Here is a 24564-nt window from a genome sequence, read left to right as displayed (position 1 = left end):
TTTAATAAAACTGCAGTTATTAAGTATGGCACTTTTCTGAGTTCTTTGAATCATTCCACTGAATTATCAAGCTTGAGGGGGTAGTAGGGACCCCCAAATTTATAGTCACCAGGTCAGAAGTGTAGTTGTCCTGAGGACCCCCAAAGTTGTGGCTGGTATCCTGAGGGGCTAGTGGGAACCCCAAAATTTGAAGCCAGTTGATCAGAAGTGCAGTCTCCTGGGAACCCCTGATCTTGCCGCTGGTATCTGAAGTCTTGGGCAGACTTGGCAGTCTGGAGGGCTGTGTGTTTAAATCTGTGAGATCTGACTTAACTCTCCGGGGACTGGGATCAGAAGAAGAACTACATTGCAGTTAATGTCAGAACAGAATTAAACGGATTTTTACAAGAGAGACCTGGAATCTTGTTAGGGAATCACTGGGAGATTAATATCATTAATGAGTCGTGTGCTGATTGTCAGCTACTTAGCCAAGAACCTAGAGATCCTACACATTCTTCACAGAAACTGGTAGGGTATTTATTTTGGGAGTTTATCTCTTAAGACTCCTTTTAACTTCACCTAACAGAAAACTCAACTAAAAGAAACTTAAGCAAATAAACAAAAAACAAATACTACTTTTCTCACATAGGAAACATTCTTTTTTTTAACAATTTTTATTGTGCTTTAAGTGGAAGTTTACAAATCAAGTCAGTCTCTCACACAAAAACTTATATATACCTTGCTACACACTCCCAATTACTCTCCCCCTAATGAGACAGCCCGCTCCCTCCCTCTACTCTCTCTTTTCGTGTCCATTTCCCAGCTTCTAATCCCCTCTACCCTCTCATCTCCCCTCCAGACAGGTGATGCCTACATGGTCTTAAGTGTCCACCTGATCCAAGAAGCTCACTCCTCACCAGCATCCCTGTCTGAAGAGTTGGCTTTGGGAATGGTTCCTGTCCTGGGCCAACAGAAGGTCTGGGGGCCATGACCACTGGGGTCCTTCTAGTCTCAGTCAGACCATTAAGTCTGTTTTTTTCACATAGGAAACATTCTTCCTCACATAATAAGAAATCTGGAGTTGGTCATTCCAGGCTGCTGTAGCCTCTCAGTGTCGTCAACAGAGAACTCACAGGATGTCTGTCATTCTGGGCCACCATCCTGGTGTCTTCATGATTGTCACCAGCAGGTCACAAAGATGCTGTTATTGGAGCAACAGGAATTTTTAAGAATATGGAGGCACTGGGTTTCAGTTGCACTAATATCCGTGACATTTCCCCCAGCGTCACAGGCTCTAGATCGTTTGCTCACTGTATATCCCATTTCATGCAGCGCCATTTTCCATCTTACTCCTTCCATTTAAAAGGTTTCTTTTAATTTCATCATTAATAGTTGGATTTGTCATTTTAGGAGTTGGTGATGTTCAGGGATGTGACCATAGACTTCTCTAAGGAGGAGTGGGAGTGCCTGGACTTGGAACAGAGGGATTTGTATAGAGACGTAATGTTGGAAAACTACAGCAACATGGTCTCACTGGGTAAGAGTGTCTCCCCTGAGTGGTTTCGAATTTAACCACAGAAATTCCTGCTTTCTACATTGTGAATTTCTGGATTGTCTTGCAAATGGCTAGTGAAATTTCTGGCCTGTTTCTGGGGAAATGGTTTATACTTTGAAAAGTTGGCAGTAGTCATCATCATTGGAAACCCCCATCTTTACCTTTAGAAGTCCTTTTTGCCTTTTCCCCCCCCTTTCCTGTAATTGTCTCTCTTCCTTAATGACCAAAGGACTAGGTGCAAAGTTTTGAAACCCTTACTACATGGCTATTTCCTATTTCTTATCTTCTGAGCAGGACTTTGCATTCATCGGCCAGATGTGTTCTCCGTATTGGGGAAAGGGAAAGAGCCCTGGATGGTTTTGAGGGACCAGACAAGAGGACCTTGTTTAGGTGAGTGAGGCCTTAGCAAGCAAGGGGAGGCTGTCTCCAGGTCAGCTGCTTAGTGAGGCAACAACACCTTCAGGTACTGGTCTGGGATCTCCCTTCAAAGACCATAAGCTTGTGGATAAAGACCTGAGACCGAGACAGGAAAGTAACCTTTTTAACATCAATGTCCAAAAGACCCTTCCCTTCACCTCCAAATAACACTCCAGTTTTGTGCTTTCATTTTTCCCTCATGTTTCAAAAAGTTCAATGGCATTTTGTTTTCTCCAGTAGTTATTATTTTATCCATGCTTTGGATTCAGTTCCTCCCTTCTCTCTATTTTTTTAAATTTAGACTTTTGTAAATTACTTCACTCCCTTAAAAAAAAAAACAAAAACTTACTGACGCTACTTTTCATTTTAACTACTACCTCGTAACTTTTAAAAAAATTTCCCTGGTTTCTCCTTGCTTCTGCAGTTCATTCATTAATACATCATTTTAATTAACAGTTACTGATTTTCTAACTTATTTTAGATTTAGGAGAGTTAATAAAGGGTACATTATTTACTAAGAAAGTTTGTACCATCTTCTGAAACATGTCCATAAATTTCTGCAAAACAGAAATTAAAAGGAGGCTCCAGGTATATGTTATTTCATACATAATACACAGTAGTATATTAGGGTGCTTAGCTGAAAACTAGTATAATACGTGACAGTGGTTTCTAGCCACAGTGTGAAGGGTGGCAGAAGAGAGGTTAGGGCTAATGAAGAACAACCAGAGAGATAAATCCTGGCTGTCAACAAGAAGCAAGGATTATTATATTTGGCAAGTAGATGGGTAATTGGTGAATTTCATATTATGGGCAGGCCTCAGATTGAAATAGCATACTCTTGGAGCCTCTTTTTAATATGCAATATGAGAGAAAGAAAATAACATTTTCGTTTCTTTTTTGGAAATGTTTTTAAATTCCAGAACTGATATTCATTTTTTAAAATTGTTCTGTTCCTGAACTATTTATTCATGAAACAACTTGAATAGATCTCAGGGATGGTGGTGGTGGTGGGGTTATGACTATAGAGAGGTTAGCACGAGGGTGAGCTTTGGGGAGATAGGAGTAGTTCTTTATCTTGACTATGGTGGCGGTCACACGAATCCATACCTGTGATAAAATGACATAAAAATATGCACACACATCGTATCAATGTCAGTCTCCTAGTTTTAATATTGTACTATAATTATGGAAGATGTGGCCATTGGGGCAAACTGAGTGAAGAATACATAGTGATACTCTGGACTATCTTTGTAAATTCCTGTAAATTTATAATTATCTCAAAATAAAAAGCTTTTAAAAATTATTGTTCTATAAGGTATATACAATTTTGTATTATTTATTCCCTAAATAATACCATATGCCTTTTTTTTTAAGTTTGTTTATTTTCAAATATTATAAACATATTATTGTATATCAAGGTTGCTCTGCGTTTCTTGTTACTAAAGTTGTCACTGCTGGTACACATCATTAGTCATGGGGAATTTTCCACACTGCATGATAGTCAGGTCTCTGATACAAGATTTCAAGGCAGAAGGGTTTAAAGTTAGAAGACCACTTGCCCAACTAATTTGATAGCTAATTGACTAGTTGTTGAAAAAGTTATTCAAAATCATACAAAATTACATGAGTACCTTGAACAACTTGTAAATATCTATTTACAACCTGTAACTGTTCATCCACCCCTGTTTCAGTGTAGGTCCAGGTTATATTTGCCCTGATTGGAATTCTCCTTCTTTCTTGTATTAACCACGTGTGTAACTCATTCTCCTAATTTCCTTGGTTTGTTTCATTAAAGGGGAGCCAGAATTTAGCTGTTCTCACTATGACTGGCTCACTCAAAACTACTAAGATAAATTTGGCTAGCCTTCTCATTGAGTCTTTCTAGACTCATCAACTTAGTTTTCATAAAAACAGCTGTTCTCTGATATTTTATTATATAATATTTAATATATCAACAATTTTCATAAACAAATTTGGGACCAAACAACTGATTCATAGCGAGCACAAGGGGGATGATAGAGGTAGCTACTACTTGAGTGCAGTTAATGTGGGCATTAATACCTAAGTTCTCTGGAGGACTAGAGGGCATTGGTTCACGTGGAGGTCAGATACCATATCAGTTTCATTATAACCTCACCGCAAATGGGTTATTTATTTACTTTTCAAATTTTATTGTGCTGTCAGTAAAAGTTTACAAATCAAGTCAGTCTCTCATATAAAACCTTATATGCACATTGCTATATACTCCTAGTTGCTCTTCCCCTAATGAGACAGCACACTCCTCTCCACCCTCTATTTCCCTGTCCATTCAGCCGGCTTCTGTCCCTGTCTGCTTTCTCATCTCCCCACCAGACAGGAGCTGCCCACATAGTCTCATGTGTCTACTTGATCCAAGAAGCTCACTCCTCACCAGTATCATTTTCTATCCTATAGTCCAGTCCAATCCCTGTCTGAAGAGCTGGCTTTGGTAACAGTTCCTGTCTTGGGCTATAACAGAGGGCCCGGGGACCATGACCTCTGGTGTCCTTCTAGTCTCAGCCAGACCATTAAGTCTGGTTTTTTATGAGAATTTGAGGTCTGCACCTCACTGCTCTCCTGTTCCTTCAGGGATTCTCTGTTGTGTTCCCTCTCATGGATGTCATCAGTTGTAGCCACGCACCATCTAGTTCTTCTGGTCTCAGGCTGATGTAGTCTCTGATTTATGTGGCCCATTCTGTCTCTTGGGCTCATACTTACCTTGTGCCTTTGGTGTTCTTCATTCTACTTTGCTCCATGTGGGTTGAGACCAATTGATGCATCTTTTAGATGGCTGCTTGCTAGCGTTTTAAGACCCCAGATGTCACTCTCCAAAATGGGATGCAGAGTGTTTTCTTAATAGATTTTATTATGCCATTTGACCTAGATGTCCCCTGAAATCATGGTCCCAAAACCCCTGCCCCTGCTTCGCAGCCTTCGAAGCATTTGGTTTATTTCAGGAAACTGCTTTTAGTTTAGTCCAGTTGTGCTGACCCCTCCCGTATTGTGTGTTGTCTTTCCCTTCACCTAAAATAGTTCTTGTCTAGTGTCTAATTAGTATCTAATTAGTGAATACCCCCTCCTTTCCTCCCCTCCTCACTCTCGTAACCATCAAAGAATATTTTCTTCTCTGTTTAAACTATTTCTTGAGTTCTTATAATAGTGGTCTCATACAATATTTGTCCTTTTGCAGCTGACTAATTTCACTCGGCATAATGCTTTCCAGATTCCTCCATGTTATGAAATGTTTCACGGATTCATCATTGTTCTTTATTGATGTGTAGTATTCCATTGTGTGGATATACCATAATTTATCCATTCATCTGCTGATGGGCACCTTGGTTGCTTCCATCTTTTTGCTATTGTAAACAGTGCCGCAGTAAACATGGGTGTGCATATATCTGTTTGTGTAAAGGCTCTTATTTCTCTAGAATGTATTCCAAGGAATGGGATTGCTGGATTGTATAGTAGTTCTATTTCTAGCTTTTTAAGGAAGTGCCAAATTGATTTCCAAAGTGGTTGTACCATTTTACATTCCCACCAGCAGTGTATAAGTGTTCCAGTCTCTCCACAACCTCTCCAGAATTTATTATTTTGTGTTTTTTGGATTAATGCCAGCCTTGGTGGAGTAAGATGGAATCTCATTGTAGTTTTGATTTGCATTTCTCTAATGGCTAATGATCGTGAGCATTTCCTCATGAATCTGTTAGCTCCTGAATGTCTTCTTTAGTGAAGTGCCTGTTCATATCCTTTGCTCCAAATGGGTTATTTTTAATTAACAACATCTAATAATTGAATTCTCCCTTGATAGTTTTCTCTATTTTTCTATCTGAACCGTTATTCATAATTATTTCCTTTAACTTGAATGTGACATGTTCTGTGTTATTAGGTTCCTAGACCCTGGTAACTTTAGACCAGACCATTCCTCATATATTAGACTGATGCTCTGTTATTTCTAACATTCCTGTTTTTAAGTCAGAATTAGATACAATATCATAGTACACATCTTATACAATACTTGGAAAACTGTAGATCTTTTCTGAGATATTTTCAGTCGCCTTGGATATAAGGGAAAGGAAGCTAAGACCTGGGAGAGGGCATAAAAGCCCCAAACATATTGTGCTTCTGAAGAATGAATGAGCAATACTATAAATTCAAGCATAAATAAGTAAACTATTAGTTTAAACCCTTAGTAAACTTGGTAAGCTCTTATCACATCTCTTAGTTGGGATCATGTGACAACAATGATGTGGCTGTACGCAGTGGAGGAAATAGTAGTGTGCAAAGACAAATGGAAGGATGAAGAAGTATGTATGATCACATTTCTCCATATTTGCTTTGACTAAGATAGCCTGGAACCCAGACTAAAACATTTGGTACCAGAGGTGGGGTCCTGCTCTAACAAATACCTAAAATGTGGAAGTGGCTTTGGAATTGGGCAATGGGTGGAGGCTGGAAAAGTTTTAAAGTGCCTAATAGTAAAAGCCTAGATTGCCTTGAAGAGACTGTTGGATAGAATTATGGATGTTAAAGGCAGTTCCAATGAGGGCTTAGAAGGAAATGAGAGCCATAGAGAAAGTCTCTGTCATTTTAGAGAATACATGTGGAGCCATCAGCTGAATGTTGTTAGGCCTGTGGATATTAAATGTGCTTCTGGTGAGGCTTTAAAAGAAAATGATGAACATTTGATGGGACAGTGATGGACGGATGATGCTTTTTATTCAGTGGCAAAGAACTTGTCTGAATTATTTTCAAATGTTTGGTAGAAGGTAGAACTTGTAAATGATGAATTTGGATATTTGGCTGAGAAGATTTCTAGGCAAGATCTTAAAGGGGCCCCATGGGTTTTCCTTGCCATTTATAATAAAGTGCAAGAGGAAAGAGATGGACTTAACAATGAACTGTGCAAAATGAAAACAGAGCTTAAAGGTCTGGAAAATTCTGTTGTACTAACTTGGGACACATGTCCTAGAATTTTCACCAAGGATGTGGTTATGTAATCTTTTGTTAAAGAGGTTAAGCCTGTGACTGATGGATCTAACCAGCTACCACAGCAGAACACCCACCAGCTTAGACTGAAGGGAGCAGACAGGATGAAGGCAAGGAATGCTGTCTGCCTCTTGGAATTCTAAAGGTAGGAAACAGGCCAAAAGAGCTACGTCCGTTGTCCTCCAAGAAAAGGACCATCCCTAGAGCAGCTTGGAGATCAGCAGAACTGTTAGATGGAACACAGGAAGCAGGGCTGACTGGATTTGAAAGGGTGGAGCCAAGGTCTCCTAGGTCTCAAAGGGTGGACTCACAGCCTTCTAGGTTTCAAAGGGTGGAGCAACAGCCATATGGGTTGTTCTATTTCTTTGCTTTTCAACACTTTTAAAGAAGTCTTTCAAAGGGTGGGGCCACACCCTCCTAGGTTTCAGAATCAGAGCTCCACCAACTCAGTTCAGGAGTGTGGGGCTGCTTTCATGTTGCCCAAGAGAATGGGGCAGCCACCCAAAGTTGAGGGAATGGGGCTGCCATGCCCAAGGAGTAGGAGAATGGAGTCTACTGGGGCCCAGGGAGTAGAGTCACCACTCAGATGGATTAGGGGATTGGGGCCACCCAAAGGCGAGGGAGCAGAGTTGCCATCCCACTGGGTCTGAAAGGTGAGAGAACATGGCCAGCACCCAGAGTATGGAGGGCAGGGCCATGGCCTAGATGGTCCCAGAGAACAGACGATTATCTTTAAGCCTTAAGAGCTAATGTGGAGCTCTGGTGGCAAGTAGTTAAGAGCTAGGCTGCTAACCAAAAGGTTGGCAATTTGAATCCACCAGCTGCTTCTTGGAAACCTGATGGGGCAATTCTACTCTGTCCTATAGGGTTGCTATGAGTCAGAATCAACTCAACAGCATCGGGTTTTTTGTTTTTTCCTTTGGGATAATAGCTAATGTAATTTGTTCTGCTGTGTTTTGGACTTGTTATGTTGTTAGGTGCCATTGAGTCGTTTCCAACTCATAGCCACCCTGTGTACCACAGAGTGAAATACTGCCCAGTCCTGTGCCATGCTCACATCGTTGTTATGCTTCAGCCCACTGTTGCAGCCACTGTGTCAGTCAATCCCGTTGAGGGTCTTCCTATTTTTTGCTGATCCTCTGCTTTACCAAGCATGATGTCCTTCTTCAGGAACTGATCCTTCCTGACGACATGTCCAGAGTATGTAAAACGCAGCCTTTCCACCCTTGCCTCTAAGGAGCATTCTGGTTGTACTTCTTCCAAGACAGATTTGATCGTCTTTTTGGCAGTCCATGGTATATTCACTATTCTTCTCCAACATCACAATTCAAAGGCGTCAGTTCTTCAGCCTTCCTTATTCATTGTCCAGCTTTCACATGCATATGATGCAACTGAAAATACCATGGCTTGGGTCAGGCACACCTTGGTCTTTAAGGTGACGTCTTTGCTTTTCAACACTTTTAAAGAAGTCTTTTGCAGCAGATTTACCCAGTGCAGTACGTCTTTTGATTTCTTGACTGCTGTTTCCATGGGTGTTGATTGTGGATCCAAGTAAAATGAAATCCTTGACAACTTCAGTCTTTTCCCCATTTATCACTGCTGTTGCTTATTGGTCCAGTTGTGAGGATTTTTGTTTTCTTTATGTTGAGGTGTAATCCAAACTGAAGGCTGTGGTCTTTGATCTTCATCAGTAAGTGGTTCAAGTCCTCTTCGCTTTCAGCAAGCAAGGTTGTGTCATCGGCATAACGCAGGTTGTTAATGAGTCTTCCTCCAACCCTCATGCCTTGTACTTTGTGTACTCCAGCTTCTCAGATTATTTGATCAGCGTACAGATTGAATTGATATGGTGAAAGGATACAACTCTGACACACACCTTTCCTGACTTTAAACCACGCAGCATCTCCTTGTTCTGTCCGAACAACTGCCTTTTCATCTATGTACAGGTTCCTCATGAACACAATTAAGTGTCCTGGAATTCCTATTCTTCAGAATGTTATTCATAATTTGTTATGATCCACACAGTCAAATGCCTTTGCATAGTCAATAAAACACAGGTAATCATTTTTCTGGTATTCTCTGCTTTCAGCCAGGATCCATTTGTCATCAACAATGATATCCCTGGTTCCACATCCTCTTCTGAATCCGGCTTGAATTTCTGGCAGCTCCCTGTCCATATACTGCTGCAGCCATTTGAATGATCTTCAGCAAAATTTTACTTGCACATGATATTAATGATAATTGTTCAATAATTTCCACATTCGGTTGGGTCACCTTTCTTGAGAATAGACAAAAATAGGGATCTCTTCCAGTCTGTTGGCCAGGTAGCTGTCTTCCAAATTTCTTGGCACAGACAAGGGAGCACTTCCAGCACTGCATCCATTTGTTGAAACATCTCAGTTGATATTCTGTCAATTCCCGGAGCCTTGTTTTTCGCCATGGCCTTCAGTGCAGCTTGGACTTCTTCCTTCAGTACCATCAGTTCCTGATCTTATGCTACCTCTTGAAATGGTTGGGCATTGACCAGTTCTTTTTGGAATAATGACTCTGTGTATTCCTTCCATCTTCTTTTGATGCTTTCTGTGTCATTTAATATTTTCCTATAGAATCCTTCACTATTGCAGCTCGAGTCTTGAATTTTTTCTTCAGTTCTTTCAGCTTGAGAAATGCTGAGCATGTTCTTCCCTTTTGGTTTTCTATCTCCAGCTCTGTGTACATGTCAGTATAATACTTTACTTTGTCTTCTCGAGCCACCGTTTGATCTTCTGTTCAGTTCTTTTACTTCATCATTTCTTCCTTTTGCTTTAGCGGCTCGACATTCAAGAGCAAGTTTCAGAGTATCTTCAGACATCTATTTTGGTCTTTTCTTTCTTTCCTGTCTTTTTAATGACCTCTTGCTTTCTTCATGTATGATGTCCTTGATGTCCACAACTTGTCTGGTCTTCGGTCATTAGTGTTCAACATGTCAAAGCTATTCTTGAGATGGTCTCTAAATTCAGGGGGGATAAACTCAAGGTCATACTTTGGGTCCTGTGGACTTGTTCTGATTTTGATCAGTTTCAACCTAAATTTGCGTATGAGGAATTGATGGTCTGTTCCACAGTTGGCCCCTGGCCTTGTCCTGACTGATGATATTGAGCCTTTCCATCCATGTCTCTCCACAGATGTAGTCAATTTGATTTCTGTGTATTCTATCTGGTGAAGTCCACGTGTATGGTTGCTGTTTATGTTGGTTAAAAAAGGTATTTGCAATGAAGAAGCCGTTGGTCTTTTTAAAAATTCTACCATGCAATCTCCAGCATTGTTTCTATCACCAAGGCCATACTTTCCAACTATGGAGCCTTTTTGTTTCCAGTTTTTGCATTCCAATCACCAGTAATTATCAATGCGTCCTGATTGCACATTGATCAATTTCAGACTCCAGAAGTTGGTAAAAATCTTCTGTTTCTTCATCTTTGGCCTTAGGGGTTGGTGTGTAAATTTGAATGACAGTTGTATTAACTGGTCTTTCTTGTAGGCATATGGATATTATCCTATCACTGACAGCACTGTACTTTAGAATTGATCTTGAAATGCTGTTTTTGAGAATGAATGCAACGCCATTCCTCTTCAGGTTGTCATTCCCAGCATAGTAGACCATATGATTTTCCGATTCAAAATGGCCAATACCAGTGTGTTTCAGCTCACTAATGCCTAGGATATTGATGTTTATGCGTTACATTTCATTTTTGATGATTTCCAGTTTTCCTAGATTTCACACTTCGTATATTCCACGTTCTGATTATTAATGGATGTTTGCAGCTGTTTCTTCTCATTTTGAGTCATGCCACATCAGCAAACGTAGGTCCCGAAAGCTTGACTCCATCCACATCATTAAGATCAACTTTACTTTGAGAAGCAGCTCTTCCCTAGTTGTCTTTTGAGTGCCTTCCAACCTGGGCGGCTTATCTTCTGGCACTGTATCAGACAATGTTCTCCTGCTATTCACAACGTTTTCACTGGCTAATTCTTTTCAGGAGTAGACTGCTGGGTCCTTCTTCCTAGTATGTCTTAGTCTGGAAGCTTAGCTGAAACCTATCTGCCATGGGTGACCCTGCTGGTATATGAATACCAGTGCATAACTTCCAGCATCACAGCAACATGCAAGCCCCCACACTACAACAAACTGACAGACACATGGGGGCTGGACTTGCTTGGTGTCCATTATCCCTTCTTTCCCTCCAATTTCTTCCACTTGTAATGGAAATGTCTGCCTTGTGCCTGTTCCACCGTTGTTGTTTGGAAATGGATAACTTGTATTCTAGATTTCACGGGTGCCCCAGGATAGAATGCACCTAAAGTCTCCCCCGTATTTGATTTAGATGATTTAGCAGATGAGATTTTGGACTTGGAGTTGATATAAGGCTTTTGGGATGATGTGATAAGGTAAATGGATTTTTTTTTTATGTGGGAAGGGCATGAATTTTGGGTGGCCAGAGGGTGAATGTTGTGGATTGAATTGTTTCCCTCAGAAGTATGTGTTGTAAATCCTAACACCTATACCTGTTGATGTAATCCTGTTTGGGAATACTGCTTTTTGTTGTGTTTATGTGGCTATGTCAGTGTAGGATGTGTTTTGAACCAATCACGTTTTGAGATACAAGATGAGTAGATTAGACTCAGAGAAACAAGCAGAGATGGGGAAAGACAGATCTTATGACACATGACATCTCCAAGAAACCAAGAACAAGATGAAAAGAGACAAGGACCTTCCCCTAGAGCCACAGAGAGAAAAAACCTTCCACTGTGATGGCTTATGTTGCGTCAACTTGGCTAGGCTATCATTGTCAGTAGTTTGGCAGATACTATGTAATGACCTTCCATTTTGTGATCTGATGTGAGCAGCCAATCAGTTGAAAGAGGAGTTTTCTAGTATATAGCTAGCCTCCAGTATATAAATGGATGTTCTTGCAAAGCTTGCTGTTTCTTGATCCTGCACTCTTCTCATTGCCTGACCTCGGTTTTTGGGGCATAGCCCTGCAGAAGTCTCTGGACAGCTGCCTGACCTGCAGTTTGGGGTTCATTACCCCTGCAACCACCTGAGCCAGCAGAGGTCTTCAGCCTGTTGCCTGACCCACGGATTTGGAATTACCAGCTCCCCACAATTGCATGAGCCATTTCCTCACAATTGCATGAGCTATTTCCTTGAGGTAAATTCCTGTCTCTATATACGAGGGTAAGTAAAAAAAGTATTGCTACTAGGGTTCCAGTTCCTACATGTACAGGTTTATTCTAAACAAAACGTGTATAAACATGTTTCTGCGATCAGTGGATGGCTGCAGACAAGTGCTCTCAGTGATACACTTGTCTTAGTCTCCTTAGGGTGCCTTCAAAGAAAAAAAAAAAGGGGTACTTTTTGTGCCATGGAAGAAAACTATTTTGAGGTCAGATTTTTAACAAAACTCAAGTAGACATCTTCCCAAATCATTGATCTTTGCTGCCCCACATAATACAACAGTGTTTAGATTGTTCAAGCGTTTTAAGGAAGGTCAGGAAGACCTCAAAGATGAGCCAGGAGAGGAAAGACTGCTCAGAAGGTTATGAGAACTGTTTTCTGGGATTCCAAAGGGGTAATCTTCATGGATATTCTCAAAGGACACAGGGGCTTATTAGGAAGAAGTTTTAAGAAAATTGAAAACTGCATTGGTGAGAAAAAGGCCAGGAAAATTGTGCCAAGGAATTGTTTTTCCATCACAACAATGCACCTGCTCATTCTTCAAGGGTAGCAAGGGCTGCCCTACAAGAATTTTGTTGAAAATCTCACCCCATCTACCCTACAGCCTGGATCTTCCCCCTTCAGACTTCGTTTTGTTCCCAAAACTCAAAGAACTTTTAAAAGGAACATGAGGATGCCAGAATGGTTATTGTGACGTGTTGTAGATCGAAGAGCACAGAATTCTTCAGGGAAGGGTTAGAGGGATGGAAACATGGCCTTCAGGAGGTATGTCAAGATGGAGGATATGTCAAGAAACAGTAGCTTCATATTTGGATATTTTTGTTTAATCGGGGTTTCTATGATTTTGTAGCAATACTTTTTGACTTACCCTCATGTATATTTATACATCTATATATACTTCACTGGTTTTGCTCCTGTAGAGAACTCAGACTAAGACACAGGATGTACGTTTGTTTCCTTCATCTTTAAAGAAAGCGACATGGAAGCAGTATATACAATCATTTCAGTACAGATGGGGAAGGGATTAAGCAGTAAGACACATTGTATTGTTATATAATTAGATTATCGTACTTGTCTTTCTTGAGCCTTGATCTTTGTAATACTTTCTTTTACTTCTTTCTAAATCCCTTTTTATTGTTGTTGTATAGTGTATTTATTCAGCAATTACCTTTAAATGCCTAACATGTGCTAGTGTTAATTATACCATAGTGAGTGAAATATCCTTTAGCCTTTAAATTGTTATTCCATGGTTGGAGTAGTACCTGGGCAATCATTTTTTTACTGAACTCCTCAGATGAATTTAATCAAAACAATACTTATCACCTGACTCTACTTCTGTGCGTTTTTAAATTTCCATTTCCTGCCCTTTTTTCATATTGTCCAGAATTATTTAAACTGTTCACTTTTCGTGTATATTATTTTAGAATTTACTTCCTATATGTGTAATGGAAGGTTTATTTCTTTTTGAACAGTAATACAGTATGCATTTACCTTCTTATCTTTCAGACATGCAGTCCAGATGTCAGACCAAGAAGTTATCACCAAAAAATGGCATTTTTGAAAGAGAATTACCCCAGTGGGCAATTATGGATATTTATAACCACAGCCTTGAAAGTTTGTGTTTTGGAGGTGACTGGGAAGGCAGAGATCAGTTTGAGGCACAACAGGAAAATCAGGAGGAATATTTTAATCAGCTGATACTCACCTATGAAAAAGTACCCACTTTTACCCAGAACACAGCATTTAATCTATGTCAGAGACTTAATACAGGAGAGAAACTGAATGAATTTAAAGCATGTGAGAATGCCTTTAGCTGTGGCTTAGACCTTACTCAACATCAGTTAATTCATACTGGTGAGAAACTCTGTGAAGAAAAGGAATGTGGGAAGACCGTTCTTCCCGATTCAGAACTTACTCAATGTCAGACTGTTCTCACTTCTAAGAAAACATATGAATGTAAAGAATGTGGGAAGACCTTTAGTTTGCGTTCAAGTCTTACTGGTCATCACAGAATTCATACTGGTGAGAAACCTTTTAAATGTAAGGAATGTGGAAAGGCCTTTAGGTTTCATTCACAACTTAGTGTTCATAAGCGAATTCATACTGGTGAAAAATCTTACGAATGTAAGGAATGTGGGAAGGCCTTTAGTTGTGGCTCAGATCTTACTCGACATCAGAGAATTCATACTGGTGAGAAACCCTATGAATGTAAGGAATGTGGGAAGGCCTTTAGTCAGCGATCACATCTTACTAAACATCAGCGAATTCACACTGGTGAAAAACCTTATGAATGTAAAGAGTGTGGGAAAGCTTTTACTCGTGGCTCACACCTAACTCAACATCAGAGAATTCATGCTGGTGAAAAATCTCATGTATGTAAGGAATGTGGAAAAGCTTTTATTCGTGGTTCAAATCTTGCTCAGCATCAAAATATTCATTTTGGCAGGAAACCCTATAAATGTGAGAAATGTGGGAAAGCCTATATCTGGAGTTCACACCTTGCTCGACATCAGCGAATTCATACCAGTAGGAAACCTTATGAATGTAAGGATTGTGGGAAGACTTTTATTTGGGCTTCATATCTTGTTCAACATGAGAAAATTCATAGTGAGAGGAAACTCTTTGAATGTAGGGAATGCAGAAAGACCTTTCTTCATGGCTCACAGTTGAATCGACATCAGAAAATTCATACTGGTGAGAGAAACTATGAATGTAAGGAGTGTGGAAAGACCTTTTTTCGTGGTTCAGAACTCAATCGGCATCAGAAAATTCACACTGGCAAGAGACCATATAAATGTGAAGAATGTGGAAAAGCCTTTCTCTGGGGTTCACAACTTACCCGACATCAGAGAATTCATACTGGTGAAGAACCTTATGTATGTAAAAAATGCGGAAAATCTTTTCTATGGGGCTCACAGCTTACACGACACAGGAAAACTCACATTGCTACAGAACCCTATGAATGTAAGGAAAGTGGGCAGATCTTTCGTCATCATTCATATTGTATTGAACAGAAAATTCACAGTGGAGAGCATCTCTATGAATGGAAAGACTGTAGGAACACCTTTAATCAGGACTCAGACATTGCTCAACACCATAATATTTATACTTTTGAGAAATCCTATGAATATAAAGATTTTGAGAAGGCATTTTCTCAGAGCTCTCACTTTATTTCACTCTTGTAAAGTCGTATTACTATAAAAAAATGTTTGAAGGGATTTAATCACTACTCTTTTAATTGACGTTGGCTTATTTCTTCTCTTGAGAAACCCCACGAGTGTAATACTTTTCACATACATCCCTCCAGGTACAAAGATTTTATGTACTCATTTTAATGTTGGTAGCTGCAGAAAACTACATATGTAGAAGCATTACATGTCCAAGTTGTTTCTCTATTAACATTCAGATTGTTTCAGTTCTTTGAATTTTCAGTCAAAAGTCGATAAACATCCTTAAACACAAATACTTGCATATTTGTGTTTTATTTCTCTAAGATATTCTTTTACATGAGATTCATGAATCAGAGTGTTTATATTTTTAATTGTAATAGCTAATAACATTATTTTCCAGATATCACACATTTAGTCTCATCAGCATTGTGCTGAGATGCACATTTTCTTACAACCTAACAGCATTCTTTGTTAGTCTTTCTGATGAAAAACCAAGTCACTGCTTTAATTTGAATTTTTCTAAATATTAGGTAGATTGAGCATGTTTTCATTTGTATACTGGCCATCTGAATTTTCTGTAAATTACCTATTTGTAGTCTTTGTCTTATTTCTGTTGTATCGTTTTTCTCTTATAAATTTGTGGAAACTATGTTATGGCTATAACCCTTAATCATATGGTTTACAAAAATAATTTCTCAGTCTATCTTTTTTTTCTTTTTATGGCAATCTTTGTGTAATTGCATGTTGCACAGCTTCCAAGGCCTATTTCTTTTAGGGGCCCTACTGAAAGGTGGCTGCTTTATAGCCTCCAATACCCAAACAAGCTGACCAGCTGTTGGGCTTCCTTTTTGTTAGCAAGTGCCCCCACAGACAACAATTTTTGTTTAACTTCTTTAGGAATGCTTTGTTAGCAGGCCCAAGCAGCCCCCAAGAATTTTACTTGCTGGGCTGTTTTTTTGTTTGTTTGTTTGTTTTGGTTTGGGTTGTTTATGGCTCAACTAGCCCATATCATGACAGCTGTAACCTCGTGCAGGGTATGTTTAAGTTTCCCTTTAGTAGGGCCAGCAATGAGGATGTCATCAAACTCCTGGGAATAATCTGGCTTGTTGCAGGTCTAGCCCCACCCATTGGTGGCCTTGCAGGGGGTTTAAGTATACCTGCAGAAGCACAGTGAGAGTGTATTGTAGACTGCTTCAGGTAAGTGCAAATCGGTCCTGCAAAAGAATTAAGAACAAGGCATCGGTCAATAACAGTATACCAGTTTCCCATGTGAGCGGCCATTGTATCGGTAGTGGTAATTATATCTGGTACTGCAGAGGCCAAGCGTGACACCTCGGTATTCAATCTGCTGTAGTCTATTGTTAGCGTCTACACTCCTGAGATCTTTTTTATGAGCTAAACTGGGCTATCGAACTGGAACAGGGTGGTTCTTAACATTCTGGCCTGTAGGAAGAGCTGAAACCATAATGTTCTCCACCTGGGAGGCATTAGTGCCTTTGTTAAATAACCTGACAGGGTTTGAGCAATTCAATTGGCAGGTGTGAATCAGTCCCATTGTTATAGCTTGAATTCTTTGCTGTGAGGGGGTGTAGCTCCTCAGGTAGTGATGGTATTGCATGCTGCACACAGCCCTGGTGGTGCAAGTTAAGAGCTTGACTGCTAACTGAAAGGTGAACCTACCCAACAACTCCGCAGGAGAAAGACCCATCAGTCTGCTTCCATAAGGATCACAGCCATGAAGACCATATGAGAAAGTTCTACTGTGTCACATGGGGTCTTGGTGAGTCAGAATTGACAGCACCTAACACAACAACATAGTGCTTGAAATGATCACTTTCCTACTGTTGGTCACTGTCTCCATTCTAAAACCTGCCAAAAGCATGAGCTCGCAACTACCCCTTTGATTACTGCCACTTAGGCTGCAGTGTCAAGGAGCCCCATGAAGGTCTGTGTCCTCCCCTTCTCCATATCCACCTTTATGGATGCACAGGGCTACCAGTCCCTGGAAAGGATCTGAAGACCATGACCCCACTCCTAATCATTCATTAAAGGATAGAACAGTGTTACCTATGTCCTCTGCAGGTGCAGGTTCATACAACTAGGTATCTTCTACTTTTGTCTGAAGAATAGCTATAGCCTCATGAACAGTTCTCCAGGGGTTTTACTTTTAGGGAAGTCCCCGGAGGTAAGGAGTACTAGTCTCATGCTTCCAGCAGAAGTATGAGTTGTCCTGCTCAGTGTGGGCAAATACTGCAGCAGGGGGACAGTGGTCAGTTTCCCCAAACTGTACCACTCAATGTGGGACATCTGAGTTTTTAAGGCCCCCTCATCAAACAGGTGCACCAGCCAAGTTGTGTGACATTCTTTGGACTTTTGTTCATATCTATCCTTTGGTTTTCAAATCTCATTCTTGGAGGACCTCATCTCAATGTTTTTGTTCTCAGCAACACCATAAGTCATTCTTCACTGAGTGAAAACAAGTCTAATTTGGGGCCTGTAGTGCACCTGGACCAAGCAGCACTCCCTGCACAGAAGGCATACCCTCCTTAGGCACAGTTTGCAGCCCCTGGGACTTCATGAGGACTGGTGGGTGAATGGAAAATACGACAATGGCCAGGAGATGGTTTTCCTCCTATGCCTGGTCTACCAGGTTTCTATGTTAGGTTTCCCAGGTCCACAGAGAATAATTTTGCTCTAGGATGGACCATACCCACAGTCTTATCTATACGTGATTTAAATTATTTACTAAATGGGATTTTGGACTTAAAGTTGGTGCTGGAATGGGTTAAGATAATTGGGGGCGCTGGGGTGTGGTAAATGTATTTTGCATGTGGAAGGACATAATTTTATGGGATCAGACGGTAGAGTGTTATCAATTGAATTGTGTTCCCCAAAAGGATATGTTGAAGTCCTAATCCTTGGGACCTGTGAACATGATCTTGTTTGGAAATAGGATCTATGAAAATGTTATTACTTAACATGAAGGCATACTGGAGTATGGTGGATCCTAATCCCATCTGAGTGGTATCTTATAATAAAAGACAAGATCAGACACAGACACAGGGCCAGACAGAAGAAAGATGGCCATGTGACTACAGAGGCAGATGCAAGCCAAGAAATGCCAAGGATTTCCAGGAGCCACCAGAAGCTAAGAGAGATGCATGGAACGGTTTTTGTCTCAGAGGCCAATGGCCAATACCTCCAGAACTATAAGACAACAAATTTCTTTGAAGCCACCCACTTTGTGCTATTTGCTTATGGTAGCCCAAGGAAACTAAGAAATATATGAAGGAAACAGTAATAAAATTGAAGGCAAAAATAGTTTTACAATAATAGTTGGAAATTTCATGACTTCAGTGCTTAAGTCTACCACACATTTAATGAAGAATTAACACTAATCCTTCCCAAACTCTTCCAAAAAATAGGAGAGAATATTTTGTAATTCATTCTGTGAGGCCAGCACTACCCTGATACTACAGCCAGGTAAAAAGATGACTATGAAAAAAAATTAAAGACCAATATCCATTATATAGGTGCAAAAATCCTCAACCAAGATACCTGCAAACCAAATCCAACAGCATATTAAAAGGATTATACACCATGACCGAGTGGGATTTATCTAAGGAATGCAAGGGAATTTCAACATTCGAAAATCAATCAATGTGATACACCACATTAACAAAATGAAGGGCGGGGAACACATGGTCATCTCAATTGATAAAAGGCATTTGAGAAAACTCAACACTGTTTCATGATAAAACACTCAGCAAATTAGGAATAGAAGGAACTTCCCCCACATGATAAAGAGCATTTATTAAAAACCCACAATTAACACCACAGTCAATGTTGAAAGACTGAAAGCTTTCCCCTTAAAATCAGGAAAAAGACAAGGATTCCCACTCTTGCCACTGCTATACAACATTGTACTGGAAGTTTTAGAGCAATTAAGCCTCAAAATTAGAAAGGAAAAAGTAAAACTATATATATTCATAGATGACCTGATCCTTGTTTTCGGCTGGGATCTCTAGAGAAGCAAAACCAGTGAAGCATATATAAACACACACACTAACCTGTTGCTGTAGAGTCCATTCCAGCTCACTGACCCTATAGGACAGAGTAGAACTGCCCCATAGGGTTTCCAAGGAGCGCCTGGTGGATTCAAACTGCCGATCTTTTGGTTAGAAGCTGTAGACCAGGGTTTCCGTGTGTGTGTGTGTGTGTGTGTGTCAAGGAAATGGCTCATGCAGTTGTAGAGGCTGGAAAGTCCCAAGTCCATGGGTCAGGCATCAGGCTGGAGGCTTCTGACTCACATAGCTGCAGGGGCTGCCGAACCCAAGGTCAGCAGGTCAGAGAGCAGGCTGCTGGTTCACAGTCTGCAGAGGCTGATGAATCCAAGATCAGCAGATAAGATAACAGGCTGCCGGCTTCAGCCTCAAGAACTGGAGGTCAGATGATGATGAGGCAAATGCAAGATCCAGAGCGGAGCAAAAGCCAGCGAGCTGCACCCAAAAGTCCATATATTTTGGGTGCAGGTCACATCTGCAAGGAAATTCCCCTTCAGCTGATTGGCTGCTCATAGCAGATCTCATCATGGAGGTGTTTACATCATTATATAACTTCCAAACTATGTAACTGCCAAACCCTGAGAATCATGGCCCAGCAGAGTTGACACACAACCTTAACCATTACAATCCTATGTTTAAAAAATTCCAAAGGAAGCTATTAGAGCTAATAAACAAAGTTGCAGCGTACAAATAAAAACACACAAAAAGTTGTGTTTCTATATACACCAATAATGAACAAGCTGGAAAGAAATTAAAACAATTCCATTTATAACAGCATCTAAAAGAATAAAATAGTAATAAACTTAAGTAGGTGAAAGAATTGCTCACTGAAAATTACAAAACATTGCTGAATGAAATTAAATGAGATCTACATAGATGGAGAGACTTGGAGGACTCACAGTTCCTGATTTCAGTACTTACTACAAAACCACATAACCAAAACTTAAGGACACACAGACCAAGGAATTAGAATTGAGAGTCCAGAAATAAAACCCCTCATTTATGATAAATTGATTTCCCACAAGTGTGCCAAGCCATTCAGTAGAAAAATAGTCCTTTCAATAAATGGTGCTGGATGACTCGATGACCACATGCTGAAGAACTGAAGTTGGAGCCCTACCTCATACCATATACAAAAATGAACTCAAAATGGATCAACGAACTAAATATAAAAGCTAAAACCATACAACCCTCAGAAGAAACCATAGGGGTAAATCTTCATGACCTGTAGTTTGGCCATAAATTCCTAAATATGACACCAAAAGCCTAAGCAACAAAAGAAAAAATAAAGTGGACTTCATAAAAATTAAAAACTTTTATGCATAAAGGAGATTATCGAGAAAGCAAAAAGACGACCTACAGAATGGGTGAAAATATTTGGAAACAATATGTCTAATAAAATAAGTGTTTAATATCTAAAGAACATCTACAACTCAATAACAAAAAGAGAACTCAAAGAATGGGCCAAATATCTGAACAGATTTTTCTCCAACAAACATATAAAAATGGCCAAAAAGCACATGGAAAGATGCTCAGCATTATTAGTCACTGTTGCTGTGTGCCACTGAGTTGCTTTTTACTCATAGCAACCCCATGTGACAGAGCAGAACTGCCCCCGTAGAGTTTTCTAGGCTGTAATCTTTACGGGAGTACATCACCAGGTCTCTCTCCTGTACAGCGACTGGGTGAGTTTGAACCACCAACCAAGAACTTGACTAGGGCTCCTTTCGTTAGTTGTTCCCGTTGTTGTTGAGTTGATTTGCAAAAATGAGATACCATTTCACACTCACTAAAATGACTAAGATCTAAAAATTGGAAAATAACAAGTGTTGTTAAGGATGTGGAGAAACTGGAAGCCTCATGGGAACTAGTAGAAATGTAAAATGGTGAAGTCATTGTGGAAAACAATTTTCCAGTTCCTCAAAAAGTTAAACACAGAACTACTATATGACCCAGCAATTTCAGTCCCAGGTATACACCCAAAGAATTGAAAGCACAGATACTTCTGCAGCTACGTTCATTGCCACAGTATTCACAATAGCCAAAAGAGTGAAACAACTCAAGTGTCCATCAATCGATGAATGTTGTTAGGTACCATTGAGTCAATTCTGACTCATAGCAACCCTATGCACAACAGAACAAAGCACTGCCTGCTCCCGCACCGTCCTCACAGTCGTGTTGCTTGAGTCCATTGTTTTAGCCACCGTTTCAATCCATCTCGTTGAGGGTCTACCTTTTTCGCTGACCCTCTACCTTACCAAGCATGATGTCCTTCTCCAGGGACTGGTCCCTCTTGATAACATGTCCAAAGTATGTGAGACAAAGTCTCACCACCCTCACTTCTAAAAAGCATTCTGGCTATACTTCCAAGACATATTTGTTCATTCATCTGGCAGTCAATGGTGTATTTAATATTCCTTGCCAACGTCATAATTTGAAGGCCACAATTCTTCTTTGGTCTTCCTTATTCATTGTCCAGCATTCATATGCATATGAGGCAACTGAAGACACCAAGGCTTGGGTTCAGGCACACTTTAGTCCTCAAAGTGACCTCATTGCTTTTTAAAACTTTAAAGAGGTCTTTTACAGCAGATTTTCCTAATGCAATGCATCGTTTGATTTCTCGCCTAGTTCTTCCATGAGTGTTGATTGTGGATCCATGTAAAATGAGATCTTTGCAACTTCAATATGTTCTCCACTTATCATGATGTTGCTTATTGGTCCAGTTGTGAGAATTTTTGTTTTCTTTCTGTAGAGGTGTAACCCACACTGAAGGCTGTGGTCTTTGATCTTCATCAGTAAGTGCTTCAAGTCCTCTTCACTTTCAGCAAGTAAGGTTGTGTCATCTGCATATCACAGGTTGTTAATGAGCCTTCCTCCAACCCTGATGCCATGTTCTTCTTAATATAGTCCAGCTTCTCGGATTATTTGCTTGGCATACAGATTGAATAAGTATGGTGAAAGGATACAACACTGACACACTTTTCCTGATTTTAAACCACACAGTATTTCCTTGTTTGAATGACTGCCTTAGTCTAAATTCCTTATGCACAATAAGATTAAAGTGTTCTGGGATTCCCGTTCTTTGCAATGTTATCCATAATTTGTTATGATCCAGTCAAATGCTTTTGCATAATCAATAAAGCAAAGGTAAACATCTTTCTGGTATTCTCTGCTTTCAACCATGATCCATCTGACATCAGCAATGATATCCCTGGTTCCACATCCTCTTCTTAATTTGGCTTGAATTTCTGGCAGTTCCCTGTTAATGTACTGCTGCAACCACTTTTGAATGATCTTCAGGAAAATTTTACTTGTGTGTGATATTTATGATATTGTTCCATAATTTCCGCATTCTGTCGGATTGCCTCTCTTTGGAATGGGTAAATATGGACCTCTTCCAGTCAGTTGGCCAGGTAGCTGTCTTCCAAATTTCTTGACATAGATGAGTGAGTGCTTCCAGTGCTGCATCCATTTGTTGAAAAACCTCAAATGGTCTTCTGTCAATTCCTGGAGAAATGTTTCTCGCCAATGGCTTCAGTGCAGCTTGGACTTCTTCCTTTAGTACCATCAGTTCTTGATCATATGCTACCTCCTGAAATGGTTGAACACTGACCAGTTCGTTTTGGTACAGTGACTCTGTATTCCTTCCAACTTCTTTTGATGTTTCCTACGTCGTTTAATATTTTCCCCGTAGAATTCTTCAATATTGCCACTCGAGGCTTGAAATTTTGTTCAATTTTTTCAGCTTGAGAAATGCTGAGCGTGTTCTTCCCTTTTGGTTTTCCAACTCCAGGTCTCTGCACTTGTCATTATAATACTTTACTTTGTGTTCTCAAGCCGCCCTCTGAAATCTTCTGTTCAGGTTTTTTACTTCATAATTTCTTCCTTTCGCTTTAGCTGCTCTACATTCAAAAGCAACTTTCAGAGTCTCCTCTGACATTCATTTTGGTCTTTCCTTTCCTGTGTTTTTAATGACCTCTTCCTTTCTTCATGTATGATGTCCCTGATGTCATTCCACAACTCGTCTAGTCTTCAGTCATTAATGTTCAATGGGTCAACTCTGTTCTCGAGATGGTGTCTAAATTCAGGTGGGATATACTCAAGGTCCTACTCTGGCTTTCATCAACTTGTAATTTTTTTTTCAATTTCAACTCGAACTTGCATATGAGTAACTGATAGACTATTCTGCAGTTGGCCCCTCGCCTTTTTTCTCACTGATGATAGTGAGCTTGTCCATCGTCTCTTTCCACAGATGTAGTTGATTTGATTCCTGTGTATTCCATCTGGTGAGGTCTGGGTGTATAGTTGCTGTTTACGTTGTTGAAAAAAGGTACTTGCAACAAAGTCGTTAGTCTTGAAAAATTCTATCATGCGATCTCTGGTGTCATGTCTATCACCAAGGCCATATTTTCAAACTACCAATCCTTCTTTGTTTGCAATTTTGGCATTCCAATTGCCAGTAATTATCAATGCATCTCGATTGCATGTTCGATCAATTTCAGACTGCAGAAGTTGGTAAAAATATTCAATTTCTTCATCTTTGGTGGCTGGTGCATAAATTTGAATAATAATCATACTAACTGGTCTTCCTTATAGGCGTATGAATATTATCCTATCACTGACAGCACTGTACTTCAGGATAGATCTTGAAATGTTCTTTTTGACAATGAATGTAACACCATTCCTCTTCGATTTGACATTCCCAGTATAGTAGACCATGTGATTGGCTGATTCAAAATGGCCAATACTAGTCCATTTCAGCTCACTAATGCCTAGGATATTGATGTTTATGCATTCCATTTCATTTGTGATGACTTCCAGTTTTTCTAGATTCATACATTGTAATTCCACATTCCTATTACTGATGGATGTTTGCATCTGTTTCTTCTCATTTTGAGTTGTGCCACATCAGCAAATGAAGGTCCTGAAAGGTTGACTCCACCACATCATTAAGGCTGACCCTACTTTGAGAAGGCAGCTCTTCCTCGGTCATATTTTGAGTGCCTTCCAACCTGAGGGGCCCGTCTTCCAGCACTATATCAGACAGTGTTCCGCTGCTATTCCTAAGGTTTTCACTGGTCATTTTTTTCAGAAGTAGACAGCCAGGTCCTTCTTCCTAGCTACCACTGTCTGTCAGTCTGTCATTCTGTGGTGGTTTGC

The 24564-nt window shown here is 40.1% G+C and overlaps 1 protein-coding gene across 12 annotated transcripts in view; it reads left to right on the top strand.

Moving 5' to 3' along the window:
- LOC126086095 (zinc finger protein 790-like) overlaps positions 1 to 19976 on the top strand; it is a 46979-nt gene extending 27003 nt beyond the window's left edge. For 3 of the 12 annotated variants that reach the window (XM_049902197.1, XM_049902193.1, XM_049902196.1), the window contains exons 3-5: positions 1390 to 1516; positions 1829 to 1924; positions 13674 to 19973. In XM_049902197.1, coding sequence (XP_049758154.1) covers positions 1390 to 1516; positions 1829 to 1924; positions 13674 to 15352 — 1902 coding nt within the window. In that variant the 3' untranslated portion in view covers positions 15353 to 19973. Of the gene's footprint in view, positions 1 to 1389; positions 7101 to 11966; positions 12933 to 13673 lie in introns of those variants that run through there. The other 9 variants (XM_049902207.1, XM_049902204.1, XM_049902202.1 and 6 more) reach the window with 7 other exon arrangements.
- The last annotated feature ends 4588 nt before the right edge of the window (positions 19977 to 24564 follow it).

This window comes from Elephas maximus, chromosome 11 (genome assembly GCF_024166365.1).
Source record: "Elephas maximus indicus isolate mEleMax1 chromosome 11, mEleMax1 primary haplotype, whole genome shotgun sequence".
Taxonomy (NCBI): domain Eukaryota; kingdom Metazoa; phylum Chordata; class Mammalia; order Proboscidea; family Elephantidae; genus Elephas; species Elephas maximus.
This window is presented reverse-complemented; position numbering and strand designations above follow the sequence as displayed.